The sequence below is a fragment of the Myiozetetes cayanensis genome, unplaced genomic scaffold (genome assembly GCF_022539395.1).
Source record: "Myiozetetes cayanensis isolate MyiCay16 unplaced genomic scaffold, myiCay2020 scf52, whole genome shotgun sequence".
NCBI classification, from domain to species: domain Eukaryota; kingdom Metazoa; phylum Chordata; class Aves; order Passeriformes; family Tyrannidae; genus Myiozetetes; species Myiozetetes cayanensis.
The window spans coordinates 197,282-211,919 of NW_026087765.1; the positions used below are offsets into that span (position 1 = coordinate 197,282).

The 14,638-nt window shown below is 59.4% G+C and overlaps 2 protein-coding genes across 2 annotated transcripts; one reads left to right on the forward strand and one right to left on the reverse strand.

Annotated features, from left to right (window-relative positions):
* Window positions 1–3,104: 3,104 nt before the first annotated feature.
* LOC126649927 (POU domain, class 5, transcription factor 3-like) lies at window positions 3,105–7,889 on the forward strand. The gene is given in 6 exon segments (XM_050334308.1): window positions 3,105–3,423; window positions 3,426–3,601; window positions 5,273–5,384; window positions 5,787–5,917; window positions 6,446–6,610; window positions 7,324–7,889. Coding segments are annotated over 6 exon segments (1,155 nt in total). The 3' UTR covers window positions 7,576–7,889.
* Window positions 7,890–10,859: 2,970 nt separating this feature from the next.
* Window positions 10,860–13,429, reverse strand: FUT7 (fucosyltransferase 7). The gene is made up of 2 exons (XM_050334313.1): window positions 13,305–13,429; window positions 10,860–11,947 (listed from the first exon to the last, which is right to left on the reverse strand). Exons 1-2 carry the CDS (start codon window positions 13,414–13,416, stop codon window positions 10,860–10,862), a joined length of 1,200 nt encoding a protein of 399 aa, XP_050190270.1. The 5' UTR covers window positions 13,417–13,429.
* Between the last annotated feature and the right edge of the window lie 1,209 nt (window positions 13,430–14,638).

Here is a 14,638-nt window from a genome sequence, read left to right on the forward strand (position 1 = left end):
CCTGTGCTGCAGCCATCCCAGGATGCCCTGGGGCTGGGTGCAGGGTCCATGCTCAGCCCCCGCCTCAGTTTCTCCAGCTGTAACACAGCAGGGAGGACCCGCTGTTGTGTTCAGGCGGTGTGGTGGTGAGGATGTGACTAATGAAAGCATGGGGTCTTTGTAAAGAGGCTCTGGGATTTTCCTCTCAGTCGGGTTTGGAAGAACCGACTCCAACCTGCCCACCCAGGCCAGCTGCAGCCCAGCAAGCTGCACTGGCAGGCAGCAGGTCAGTGTTCCTCCAGAAACGGGGCTTCTGGAGCTGAACCACCTGCCCAACCTTCCCTAGAAGGTCCTAGGGTGACCCCTTCATCATGGGACCCTGACCCAGCATGTGCAGGGCTGCAGCCCCTGAGGTGTGATTGCCTTCAGTGAGCAACTCAGGCACAGGGCTCCTCCATCATCTGCCACAGGAAAGGGTGGGCTGACCATGAGTAAAACATCATCTGTGGTCATCCACTCTCTTAAAATCTCATCCACAAGCCACACCAGCGCCACACCAGCACAGAGCAAAGGGAGGATGAGCAGACTTACATCTCTGCCCCCCCCCAGCCTGCTGCCATCTGAGTGAGCCAGAAGAACAGATGCCTTTCTTTCTGTTCCCCTTTTCCTAACAGGATCTCATTGATCCCTGGCTGCCTTAGACCACAGAGCCTGGCCAAGCCTGGGGCACCAGCAGGTTCAGCCACGGGGCGATGGAAGGATGCATGCATCCTTCTCCTCTGGAGCAGGCAGACTGGTGGCCATTGGTGCTCAGTGACCCCACACAATAACCAGGCAGCTCACACAGCTCCCCCAAAATCACCCCATTGAAATGTAGGGGGGGGACACACACCAAGAAACCCCACTGACTCCCTCCACATCCCCCCAGCTAAAACCATCACCGCCACAATGGGCCTCGTTCCTACAAAGGGACCGGTTCAAAGTCAACGTCTCCCTTCCCCTCGGTCTGTATATGAAAGGAGTAGGAATGCGTTTGAGGGCCGAGGGGTGGGGGGGGGGGCAGGGTTGGGAGGCTTCCTGGGGGGATGGAGAGAAAGAGCAGGTTGGCAGGAGGAGGGGGTCCATCCCGGGAACAATAAATCAAAGGGAAGGGGAGTTACTGCCCGGTCAAGGAGCTTCTGAAACCCTGGGCCGCAGCAGGAGCCCGGGAGGAGCAGGGCTGATGGCTGCCATCGGGGTCCCGCAGAGAGATTTCCTCTGCCCGCTGGCAGTGGGGTAGGCAGTGGGCAGGCCGTGGGCAGCAGCAGGCAGGCCTGCCTGCACAGCACTGGATCCAGCATTCCCTGGGCATCACAGCGCAGGGTCCAGGTCACCCCTGGACACAACCGAATTCAGTCCCTGCTCAGGAAGGTGCCTCACCAGCTCTGGATGTGAGCCCTCCCCCCCGGTCCCGCAGCCACAGGGCTCAGTAAAGGGTACACGATCCCACTGTCAGGATTTTTAGCATCCTCCACCATTTTCTTGAGGCTGCCCTCCCTCCTGGAGCAACCTGACACAACCAGGTTGGGCAGTAAGGCAGATGTCCTGCCAGGAGTCAGGAAGAGACATTAATTCCAGTTCATCCATTTGACCATTTTTTTTCCTTATAGAAGTATCATTAGGGGGGTTAGCTGTTCCACTTCCCCCAACATGCAGCAGTGCCACGAGCTCCTGCTGGCACCATGAATACCAGTCCTTGAATGCCAGTCCCTGCATGTCAGTCCCTGGGTACAGTCCCTTGGTGCCAGTCCCTAAATCCCACCCCCTGAGGCCTGGGGTGCCAGTCCCTGGGTGCCAGCTGTCTCGGGAGCCAAAGGGAGTGCTCCATAATCAGCACTCAAGTGCCTGCCGCTAGTTCCCCCACAGCCTCATCCCCATCGCCGCGGGAGAGGCTGCTCCAGCCTATCTCCTCGGCATATCTCCACTGCGAGACAGCAGCAGCTACCGGTAATCCAGGTTAATAAACAGGGAGCAGTGTCGGGACCAGTGTCAGCAGCGGAGTTGCTCCTCACCCTGCTCCGTCTGGGGTCCGGGGGGGTCAGCAGTGGGGTCACCCCTCACCCTGCTCCAGCTGGGTTTAAGGAGTGCCTGCACCACCGGTGCCTGCTGTATGCAGGAGTTGGCATCAGGTATATCCAGAGGCTGATGTGATGGCAGTGTTGGGATCAGGGAAGCTCCCGGTGCTGAGCCGGGACAGAAGGGGGAAAAGCCTAGAGCTGACCCCAAAAGTGCCATTGTGAAGGGCGGTGCGAGGGGAAAGTCCTTTAGAGAAAATATGAAGTATGCTTCATCGTGGAGCCAACAGCTTGGGCTGCAATTTCCTCCTTGGCAGCACACCCTGATCTTTGGGGTCTCAGGCTCAGAGACGCTCCTCCACACCACAACTTTCCTCTGCAGAAAGAGGAAGACGAGAGGGATAGTGAGAGTGTGAAAAGTCTAGGGAGGCCCAGCTCTGTCCATGCTCGCCATGGAGCCACAAGGTTCAGTTGATAAGACCAGGCATCAAGAGGGGCAAGAGGTGATGGCCAAGATCTAGACCATCCCTGCTGCTGCACGATGGCACTGGCATCCCGGGGCCTGTCCTCTGTCCTGGGGACAAGGAGCTGCTGCGGGAGAGTGGGCTGCCCTCACACCAGCCCCTGGCCACGGTTCATGACGCTGCAGCTCCCCAAAGCTACCCTTTCCCTGTCCAGGCCCCATAGCGCTGAGGGGTTTCCCAGGTGGGGAGACTCTGGGGCTAATGCTGCCCTAACACTGTCGTGGGTCCCCCCCTCAAGCAGTGCAGGGTGCGAGGGAAGGCCGGTATCCTCCCCCTCTCCCTGTCCCGTCGGGGCCGTCCCGTCCACCTCCCCGCGGCCAGGGTGTGGGCCGGCGCAGCCCCCTCCCACCGCACCTTCCCCTCCGTGCCCCCCGCCCCCCCGGGGGATCAAGTTCACGCCCGACCCACTGATGCGGGGCCCAATGGGGCCGGGGCCCATTTCCATCCGGCCCGGCCCGGCCCCGCCGCTCTCAGAGGCTCCGGCGGCGCCGCAGCAGGGAGGCAGAGGCCGGCAGCCCCCGCATGGAGCCCTAGGGCGGCGGGCAGCATGTTCAGCCCGGACGGGGGGCTGCCGGCCGCCCCCTTCGGCCTCCTGACCGACGGCGGCCCACCCTTCCCCCGTGCCAGCTTCGACGGGGCGCCCGCACAGCCGCTCTTCTTCCCCTTCTCCGCTGCCGCCGAGCCCGAGCCTGCCCGCGACCTGCCACCGGCCCGCGCCTGGCTGCCCCCGCCCGCCCCCGCGCCTCCTGCTAAGGCCGAGGCGCGCCCGAGTCGGTCCTGCAGCCAGCCCGAGCCCGAGCCCCGCACGGCCGCCTGCTGCGGCCCGGCCTGGCCGCCCCCGCCCTGGGCCAGCCCCGCGCCCCCGGCCCCGCCGCCCTGCCCGGGCCGCCCTTCCCCGGCCCGGCCGCCCCTGCCTTCCCCGGGGCTCAGCTGTGCCCCGCCGCGCTGCAGCCGGGCGCCGGCGGCCCCTCGGGACTGGGCAGCAGCGGCAGCTCCAGCGGCGCCGCCAGTGAGGGCGGACACTCGAGCGACAGCGGCGAGGAGGTGAGACCCGACGGGGTGGGGATGGGCGGCCTTGCGCCGCCCGCACATGGCGTGTCTCGGCTTTCCTCCCCACACGGTGCCGCTGCCGGGACGGGGACCATAGCCCCGTCTCGCCGAGACCCCAGCCCCGCCGTCGGATGCCTCCGGGGAGAAGCCCTGATACGGCACTGGGGCTCATCCCGGCTCGGTCACCCTCTAAGCGAGGGGAGCGCCTCGGGGAAGCTGCTTTGGGGTAAAACCGGGGGATTAGGGGACTTAATGGAGCAGTTTTCGCTTTGTTCTGTCGCCCCTGGTAAGCGATGCGGCGGGGCTGTCCCGGGTAGCGATGTCGAAGGTGGGCTCCGGAGGGATTCTAGGGGCAGCGCTGCACGGTCCCCTGTGAGCTCCTGGCAAGCCGCCACTGTCTCCTCAGCTGCGTTCCCGGCCGCTGCTCCCGGAGCTCCGTGGGCTCCTGGGGCAGAGAGCCCTAAGATGAGGGCGAGGGGCGGACGGCAGCAGTGGTTACCGGCACGGTTGGACCTGTGGTTTGGGTTAGTTTTTAATATTTTTACATCTTGCCATAACACGAGCCCTCTCCGGGAGCACCAGCGCGGCCGATGTCAGGGCTGGTCCGTGCGGGGGTTGGGTGTGTTTGCACAGCCACCGCCGGGCCGTGGCTGCGGGAGCTCCCACGCACGACAGGTGCGGGTCCCCGGGCCGTAGCCGGCCGCGCTGGTAGAGGGTTGACACGAGTGGTATTTCCCGGCTGCGGGACTGAGAAGAATGCCCCCTGGGAGGTATATTCCTGGCTTCCTGCTGTCGATCTATGCCCAGAATTATAAGCCGCGGCTCGGTGACAGGACGAAAGCCTTGAAAACCCGCAACTCTGCTGAATAACTGGAAATTGGGTTAAAGACTTCAAAATGCCACCGCAGTGGCTGAAGACTGCGCAGCAGGGAGGTGGGAAGCGCCTGGGTAACCGCTTGCCAAAAGAAAATAGCTTGCTGGTGGCAAAGAGGAGCTTGAATCCCACGCGTCTCTCGGGCGCTTTGATCCCTCGCTTCACGGGAGCCTTTTCCCTGTCCCGGGCGCAGGCTGGAGAGCGGCTGGCGAGGGCCTGTCCCAGCCCCAGAGCCATGGAGAAGTGGCCCACGCCGCGGGAGAGCTAAGTCTTGGTGTCGTGTGGTGGGATGAGTGGGAGTGGGGCGGATCTGGGGCCATCAGTCGAATGTGGCCGTCGGTGCTGCCTCTGGTCAGGCCAGGAGAGCGCGAGCCGGGGATAAAGGGGACATTCTCAAAGCGTGATGAGGCAGACCAGGAGGTCTGGGTGATCATTGTGCCACTCTTGGCCGCCGCGCCAGCGTGGGTTGATCTGGACCGTGTTCGCAGTCTGGGACATGGTGGGGGGGCCTATGTGGGGCATGGTGAAAGGTGCTTCGTGGTACCTCAAGAGTTTTTGCTTGTTTCCCAACCCCTGGAAGAGAGTCCCTCGTCCAGGGGTTGGGAAAATCCGCTCTGTCGTCCATCCCATCGCCCAAGGACCGCATCGCATGAGCACTGTCGCATTGCATGTTGGTGCTGCCGAGGGCTCAGCTGAGCCTCCTTCTCTTATGTCCCCGTTCCACGGGGACCTCGTCTTTTGGCAGCCCGTGGCCGCGAGCTGTCCTCTCTGTCTCTCTCTGCCCCTGCCAGGATGCACCAACCTCTGGAGAGCTGGAGCAGTTCGCCAAGGACCTCAAGCACAAACGCATCATGCTGGGCTTCACCCAGGCTGACGTGGGGCTGGCCTTGGGCACACTCTACGGTGAGGAGCAGAAGAGGGTCGGGGGAGGGCTCTCTTCTCCCCCCATAGCTTGGGGGAAGGGAGAAGCCGGGGAGGGGGATGATATTACCTGGGCCAATGGAGATTTCTGCTCCTTAACGACCCGCAAAAGAGCCGACAAGCACCAACCCCGGGGCGGGAGTTGAGGGGGGGAGCAGGGGGCCCAGCCCTGCGGTGAGCTTGAAAGGTTCGGTAGCAGGGAACTGGTTTAATAAAATAACCACAGTTGCTTTTTCAGAGCTTTAAATCCCTGCTAAAGCAGCAGAAAGAATCCCTTCCCTGGCCTTCCAGGGACAGGGGAGGCTTGGGGGTGGCAGCTCCTGGGGGATTGCAGATGGGGGCAGCTGCACGGTGCATAATGCCCTGCCCTCCCTCCTCACGCAGGGAAGATGTTCAGCCAGACGACCATCTGCCGCTTCGAAGCGCTCCAGCTCAGCTTCAAGAACATGTGCAAGCTGAAACCGCTGTTGCAGCGCTGGCTCAACGAGGCGGAGAACACGGACAACATGCAAGAGGTGCGGGCTAGGGAGGCTGGGAGTTGGGGTACCCTATGCCTGCAAGCCCTCAAGCCACAGATTCTTCTCCATTTCCAACATGCTTTTGGGGAGAGAAGCGGGGAATAGGTGTTTTGTGCCACAGCAGCATCTCACTGGATGGCTTCAATCCAGCTTGGGGGCATATCACTGGGTATTGCTTTCTGCCAAGCTGAGGGGAGCCCAATTTCCCTACAGATACCTAGTGATTATGGCAGCTCCCATCTTGGAACAGCCAGGTCCTCCTGGAACCTCAGGCTAAATGGGCAGCTTACTGCTCCCCGGGGAATCTGGCAGGGGCGTAGGAAGATGTGTCCAGCCTCGCCACACTAGCTGCTGGCAGGGCTGGGTTACTGGGAATGGCCCCAGTCACAGTGGACTGATGCTCATTGGAGAGTCACAGAGACTCATAGTCTGTCCCCAGAGCTCTGCAGCCAGCCACACATGTGCCCAGAACCTGGTGGAGACTCTTCTCTCCGGTGACCAACATGTTCCCTCTCTTGTTCCCAGATGTGCAATGCGGAGCAAGTACTGGCCCAAGCCCGGAAGAGAAAACGCAGGACCAGCATTGAGACCAACGTGAAGGGGACACTGGAGAGCTTCTTCCGCAAGTGCGTGAAGCCCAACCCCCAGGAGATCTCCCAGATTGCTGAGGACCTCAACCTGGATAAAGATGTAGGTTGGGAGAGTGAGAAGGGTGGGTGCCCAAATGGCAGCAACTCCTGAGCATCTGCATCAGGCCAGTTTGATACTTTGTCTCAGAGCAGAAGTGAGCAGTTGTGAGGTACAGCTGATCAGTATGAAAAAAACCCCACACTTGGCTCCAAAGGAGACTTTCGTTCACAGATGGAGTATTTAAAACTTAAAAGTACCAAAAATAATTCCCAGACCCAACACAACACCCATCTGTGTTTGTGTATATGCACATAATATATAAAAGTAATCCCTTGATACTAATTCGTCTCTGAAGAAGCTGAATTTTGTCCCCAAGAACACACATGGAAGGTGAAAACTTTTTTTCTTCATTGGAAGTGGTAATGCACCAGAAGACCAACAAAACACAACCTACAAACAATACACAAGTTCCAGTCACAAATGCATATTGACTTCATCTGATAATGCTACTGGCCTTTGGAGAGAAACCTTTCTTTCAATTCATTATCTTCTTTCCTGTTTAACATTTGCTACCTCTCTCAGCTCTGGAAGCAGTGGAAAAGTGGTCCTGGCTGGAGTCTGTCAGGGCTCAGACCAGGAAGGAGTTTTGGCAGGGAGGGGGCTGCACTGGCAATATGGAGTGCTGTGGGGGTGCCACCAGTAGAAGGGTCTCCTTGTCACCCACAGAGTGCCTGGGGTCACCCCCTCACCCATCTCTGTCTCCTTCCCTGCAGGTGGTCCGGGTCTGGTTCTGCAACCGGCGTCAGAAAGGCAAACGGCTGCTGCTGCCCTACGGCAACGAGGCAGATGGGATGATGTACGACATGAACCAGCCCCTGGTGCCCCCCACCCTGCCCATCCCAGTGACGTCCCAGGGCTACAGCCTGGCACCCTCCCCTCCCATCTACATGCCGACCTTCCACAAAGCTGAGATGTTCCCACAAGCGCTGCAGCCAGGGCTCTCCATGAGCAACAGCGGCCACTGAACGGGGGGGCTGTGGGATCACTGCAGGTGGTCTGGCAGCCCCCACTTTGCCCTGGGCTGGCACAGGCAAAGCCCTGCTTCCTCTTGTTGGGCTGCTGTGTGGGGTTTTTTGGGGTGCAAGGGGCTGGGAGCCTGTCGCAGGGGTGATGCTCACTCTCTGCAGTTGCTTCCAGCCCTTCCCAGTTATGAGAGCTTACTGGTCACAGCAGCATTGGCCTCCCTCTGACCTCTCCTGTGGGCAGCTGCTCCTGCCCCACTGCACCCCCTGAAGCCACGTGCGCCCAGCCCAGCCCCAGCCCAACCGCTCTCTTGGAAGACCCAATAAAAAGTATTTTTTAGATTTGGGGGGAGGGGGGAGGGGGGTGGTTTTATTATTTTTTAAGATGGTTTTTGTTGTAGTTTCTAAAAAGCAAACATTTTTGTAGTGATCTAGTTTCCCAGGTGCCTCCTCCCTGTCATGTAGAGCAAGGGCTGAAACACCATGCCCAGGGCCGAGGGGCCCTGGTGGCTCTGCCCACCCTCCTGGTCAGCCAGAGTGAGCTGAGGTCTGGGGCAAGGGGTGGAGTTGAGCCCCCACTGCCCCTTGAGCTGTGGCACAGGAGAGCTTCACCCCTCTGGGGGTCAGCTGGTGAGGCCTGTTTGGGTCAGGGGGGGCCTTCCCAGTGCTTGTGCCCAGCACAAACTGGGCAAACGGGACTGAAGACCCTCAGTCCCCTGGGCCCTCCTCACTCTCCAGCCACTGTCCTCTGCCCCAGCCTGGCTTGGCTGCCCAGAAACCACCTTTTCCTGGGAAATCCCAGCCCAGGGGACCGCCCTGTCCATGCTGCTAGCACCCCAAGCCTTCCAGCCTGCTGTAGTTAATGATGATTTTTATATTTTTTGTTCTTAATCACATTCCCCCTGGCAGTGAAATAAATCTCTGAGTTCTCTAGGGCAAGAATGAGTTAACCCTTTCCTTGCCTCACTTGCATCCCTGCTCCTGCAGCTCAGCACTGCATGTTTGGCTGCATGTGGGGGCACAGTGACAATGGACCAAGGCATCCAAAGAGAATGGACATGGCCCTCTTACACTGGCAATACCTGGGTTTTAGCTGCCTGCATCTTGGCCCCCAAACCAGGATTGGTGGCAGCTTGGTTCTGGAGGGGGCACCAACTTGTCAGGGCTGTTCCCCCCTCAAAAGCAGAGGGGTTCAAAAGTGAAGGGGGGGATCATCTTCCACCCAGTTTGAACTGCTGGTTTGCTGTAGCTGCTTCTGGGAAGGGGGAAAGCAGTGGGATCTCTTTTGCAGGCTGCTTCAGCAGCTGCCATGGACAGGGAAGGACTAAGGGAGGATATAGAGTTCTAGGCAGAGAGTAAGGTCTGGGAAGCTGGGTTTGTCCTTACCCACAGGGATGCTGGTGTGACACTGATGGGCAAAGGATGGATGCTCCTGTGTGCGTGATCCAGCTGAGGCAGCCTCATGCTGGGGTGATGCCGACCCAGCCAGGCAGGTCCAGTGGGCACTGGAAGCTGAGCCAGTGGGAACTGGGAGTGTCTGGGGGATGACTTTGCATTCCCCCCCCCAAGGTCTCAGCAGCTGATTTGCCCCCAGCCCTTTCCCTTGAGGGACCTTCCCCTGAGCAGAATGAAATCCCCAACCAAGCCTGTAGGGAAGCTTCTGGAAAGCCCTGTTTTCAGCTCAGCAGCTGGTACCTGCAGATTTGGTCTACAGGTCTACCTGGAGTGGGGGCATTTGAAGCAGCTGCTTAACAGAACACTATGGGACTCTGCTGGGCTGGGTGCCGCAGGACCCCCTTGGCTCCCTCCACGTCCCTGCTTGTTACCGAGGGATATTTCCCTGCCTGCCCGCAGGGTGGGGGCACAGCCATACACGGCATCCACCAGAAACTGCCCCTGTCACAGTCGTGCAGTTTAAGGGTATGGAAGGCTGGTGGGGTTGCCAGCAGAAAGCTGAGAAGGATATCATCTCCCTGAGGTTTGTTTCTCCACATTTCCACCATCTGATTTTCTACTTCCAGACAGGCAGGGGCCCTGACCCCCATATCCCACTACCCGGGCACCCAGCACCTGTCTGTGGGCACCCACAGCTCCTCCTGCTCCACTTCTGGTTGACCCAGAAAATGAAGCGGAAATCGGAAGCCACAGAAGTCAGAAGAGCAAGGTGTGCCCGTTCAACTGCCACCCCAGCAGGGCTGGCACCAGGGCAGGGTTGTCCCCTCTGCCAAGGGGGACCTGAGTCCTGCTGGGCACTTGGTGGCTCAGGGTGGGAGGGGTCAAGCTGGGTGACTTTATAGAGTTGCAGGGAGGAAAACAGGGGGAAACTTGTGACAAAAATTGTTTGTATCACTGGGGTTGATGATACTGAGCAGAGGGGCATAGAGCAAGGTATGGGTGGAGCAGTGCTTCTCATTCCCTGGTCCTGTCACTCAAACCTGACATCACTACTGATCCCAGATGGGTGCCCATGATGCAGGGTGTCGATGGTGCAGTGTACGTGGTACAGGATGCCAATAATGTGGGGTGCTGTCTGTGCAGGAAGCGTGCATGATGGCCATGGTGCAGGGTCCCCACAGTGCAATGTGTGTGTGTACAGGGTGCCCACGGGACTGGCTTTGCTCTGGAGGCCACCAGCTTGCTTCCTTCCTGCTGCAGCAGGGAGGGAGTGACAAACCACAGCATCCCTCTGCCTGGCTGACTCTGAGATTGCCCTGAGAGCATCTGCTGTCCTGTGGCTCCTCACTGGCACAGTGACAGCCACAATTCAAGTGGGGTGGGGGAGATGGGTGCTGACGGGAAATGGGGGAGCAGAGGATGTGCTCCCTGCTGGCCATGGGGTGCTGGGCCCCCCTGGACTGCCTGAACGTGGCTCCTCCACCCCAGCCACAAATGTCACTACGGGGCCTCTGCCACCAGGGCTTTGGCACCCAGGAAATGGTGTTGGGGGGACACTGAGGATCACGGGGGAAGGTTGGGGAGTCCCCAGCCACCCACCAGCCCCCTGCCCTGCCCACACCTTGCACCACAGGCACAGCCTCGGCAGCAATGTACCATATATTTCCAAAGCACCCTCTGGTCCTGTCAGCACCCTGGCAAGGTGGTTGTTGTTGGATCAGCAAAATGAAGTTATGGGGTGTTGCTCAAGGTCCCAGTGTGGCAACAGCTGGGTTGGGACGAGAGTGATCCCTTCCCTCCCTGCCCCTCATCCTGGTATGCAGGTGTGTGCCTCCCACGCCTCCCACCCCTGTATCCTCTGCCTGGATACATCCCAATGGTCCTGGCACGCACTAGGAGTTGAACCAGCTCTGCAGGTCAGGATAGAGGCGGCCGCGGGGCAGGTGGGGGTAAACGGTGCAGATGGTGCAGATCCTCTCCCTCCAGTCAGTGTAAAGCTTCACACTGAACCTCCTCTGCCAGGCAAAGAACCGACGGTAGCGGCTGGAGTTCATGGTCTTCAGGAAGGTGGCCAGCTCCTCCAGGGAGTTGAAGTCATCAACATGGATGAAGGAATCTGCGGGAATGAACTGCTCATAGTTGGCCCGGGGTGGCCCCAGCACCACAGGCACAGTGCCAGCCAGCAGCGAGTTCCTCCAGAGCTTCTCCGTGATGTAGTCCCGGTGGATGGAGTTCTCAAAGGCTAGGTAGAACCTGGACTTGGATGTTGTTGGCAAGAGGCAGTCCTTGCAGAGGGGTCTGTTGTTTGCTTTCCCATATACATTCACATGGAGGTACCTGGAGAGGTTTTTGTAGACTTCAGCTCTTTTCTGAGTCCTGTGGTAGTTGCTGATAACCCAGGATACCAAGTTGGTCTTTGCAGGGATGTTCATAGTGGCTGACCGGTTGGGCACAAGCTTGCCATAGGGGATAAAGATGTCTGAGTCCTGCCTATAGGTCATCACCCAGTTGAAGGTCTGGTTCCATCCTCCTAGAGCTCTACTGTTGGAGGGGGACTCCAGGGAGACCCACACCCAGTTCTGCCCTGGAGGCCTCTCCTTGGGCAGCCTGTTCTGGCCAGGCTGAAGCCTGGCATGGGGGAACACCACGACATTGGCCCGGTGCAGGAGCTGCCGCTCTGTGGTGAGCCAGCAGCCTGTGATGCCGTACAGCTCATGGCACACGTCTCCACTGACATTGGGGACCTGTTTCGAAGGCCATTCCCACACCAGCAACACCAGTGGCTCTATGTGTTTGGAGTCTTCTCTAGAGCCATTGGAGGGGTTGAGGAAGCACCTCAAGTTCCAGAGGGTGGTTACAAACACCCCGGCAATGACCAAGGTCTTCACACCAGGCCGGCCCCACGGTGACCATGGCAGTGGTGATGCCCGGGGCATGCTGGTAGGATGGTTGTCACCTCCTGAGGTGACAGAGCTGACACCTGGGAAAGAGGAGAGACCACCAATGGCCATCGTCTCAGCTTGCCAGGGGCAAGAGGTGATGGGTAGGTGCTGGGGTCTGAGGAGTCAGAGAAGGGGCTTCTCCATGAAACCCGGGCTTCAACATCACCCCTGGACTGTCTGCTCCCCTATACCACAGGGTTCCCCACGCACCTGGTATCACCCTGGGGTGGTCTTTGCTCTCCCTCCCATGGTCCCTGGTGTCTCCATCTCTGGGGGAGCACAGATACTGCCAGAAGGTGCAGAGCTGATGGGAAGCAGCCACCTGTGCCCCCTGCCCCACCTGTCCAGCCCAACTGCCCATCACAAGAGGTCCTTCGTGCTTGCTCTGTGCCTCAGTTTCCCCACCTGGCATGTAGCCATGGTCCCACTTCTTACTTTGTCCAGAATAGGTCAAACCTGATATGCAGCCAGCCTTGCTGCAGCTGTGCACCAAAGGACGAGGAGGAAGATCCCAGTCCCAGCTAAATAACCCCATAGCGAGGCCCCAGCTGCAAAACAGAGTGTCCCTGGGACTGACTGAAGTCTGAAACTCCATTCAGGGCCAGACTGGAGTGTCCTGCCCAAGAAGTGCCCCAGTATTCTCCTGCAAAAATGACAAGGCAATCCCCAAGCTCGAGGTGCCCTCCCCAGGTCAGGGTGCTATCACCAGCCCCCAAGGACATGAGGACCCCCAGCAGGCTGGGAGGTTGTAGCCTCAGTGCCCCAAACACTCATTTTTTATATTCAGAATGTCACAGATGGCCAGTGCTCTGCTGTGCAGGCATGGAGGGCAGGGAGGGCAGTGAGAACAAAAAGGGCAGAAAGGGCAGTGTGGGCAGGGAGGGCAGGGAAGGCAGGGAGGGAAATGCAGCACTTGGGGCTGCCACTGATGGGGCTCAGCCCGCAGGGACATGGGCCCTCCAGCTGTGGGATACTCACCCTGCTACGGTGCCCATCTGCCTGCACCCCAGTTCCAGCTGGGGCTGGGCCCATTCCTCCAGTATTGGAGTCTCCTGCAAAGCAGTGCCCTACTTTCCCACCCACCCCAGCACTGCAGCTTGGCTGCAAAAAAATCCCTTCCTTGCCTTGGCCTGCTCCATCTGTCCTGCTAAAATATACCAAGCTAAGTTTAGGCTCCAGACAAACCTGGCATGGGAAGCAGAGAGGGCTGGGAAAGCTTTGCTGGTTCCCTGCACTGCACGTCAGTGCTGTGGGTCTCTCTCCCCAGCGGTGGGGATGCTGCCCCCATTTTGGGGATGATCTGAAAGGGAACCTCCTACTCCAGCAGTGCCAGGAGCTGCCCCATTTCTCAGCCCCTCTCCCCTCGGTGGTCAGTGATGCTGAACTCAGACTTACCGGGATGGAGGTGTGCACGATGCCAGGTGCGTCTGCCTGGGTGCTGCTGCACTGGGCTGGGGCACTCAAAGGCTTCCTCTTTTCTGTGGTTTTTGCCTTGTCCCAACCCCATGGCGGGTCCTTCCTGCCCCATGTGGCAGCTGGCACAACCCGCTCCCAGCACTTCCCCTGAGCCACCCCGGGGGTTGGTACACGCCCACAGCTGGGTGGGTGCCCTACGGCCAGGTGGGTACCTCGTGTGCAGGGTGGGTACCCTGTGACTGGGTGGGTTCCCTCTGGCTGAGCGGGCACCCCATGGTGCGTGCATATCCCAGAACAAGCTGGGTGCCCTGGGGCTGAATGAGCACCCCATGACTGTGTGTGTCCTGTGGCTGAGTGGATGCTACATGGCTGAGCATGTGCCCCATAGATTTGTGTGTGGGTAGGCACCCTCAGCCTCGACAAGGTGCCACCCATCTGCCACCTGCAGCCTGGCTGCAAACAGGATGCCAGCCTGACTCCAACTCCCACTGACTCATCCTGAAACTGTCAATGAATGCAGCCCCAGCACCCCCACAGTGCTGCTGAGCCCCGGGCACTGCCCTGCCTGGGATGTTTCCTGCCAAAAGGGGAAGTGGGCACGTGTGAGCCTCGGTGGTGCATGCACAAGCTGTCTCCTGGGTCCTGGCCCCGATCCTGCCCTGCTCCCAGTCTGGCTCAGTTGTGTTGTTTGCTGGCATTGCTGTCCAGGACCCAAGTCTCCATGAAAGCCCTGGCAGGCAAAATGAGATGGTAAAACTGAGGCAGAGGCTCAGTCCCCTCAGAGGAGGGGACTATCAAGGTGTGCAGTACTGTTCTTGAAGCTGGCAGGGGTATGCCCTATGCCCTGGCACACACAGAGCTGGGAACAAGACCCTAAACAAGACTGCCCTGGGGTTTCTTGGGCTGCTCTAATGTCCGTGGGGTCTACACCACTAGACCTGCTGGCTGCCAGGTCCTGGGATCCCTGTTTGGCATGGTGCCATGTCACCGTGCCAGGGTGTAGCAGGACTCTGTGGTTTCAGTGTCACCCTGGGAGCCCTCGGAGGCCAACTGTAGCCCCAAGGCAGGGTGTTTCTTCCTCTGCAACCATGTCCCCAGCTTCCTGTCATCTTTTCTCACTCTCTTTCTGCATTTCTTCCACTGCATGATTGAGAGTCCAGATACCACAATCTGTGGGTACCGTTCCCAGCCTGGCCTGGCCCAGCCCTGTCAGCTGTGGGCAGCAGTCTCTGCCTGGCTGGAATATTCAGCATCATCCTGCTGCTGTCCCATATGTTGAGGGCCCAGGGCCACACTGGCTAGGGCCATTCCCC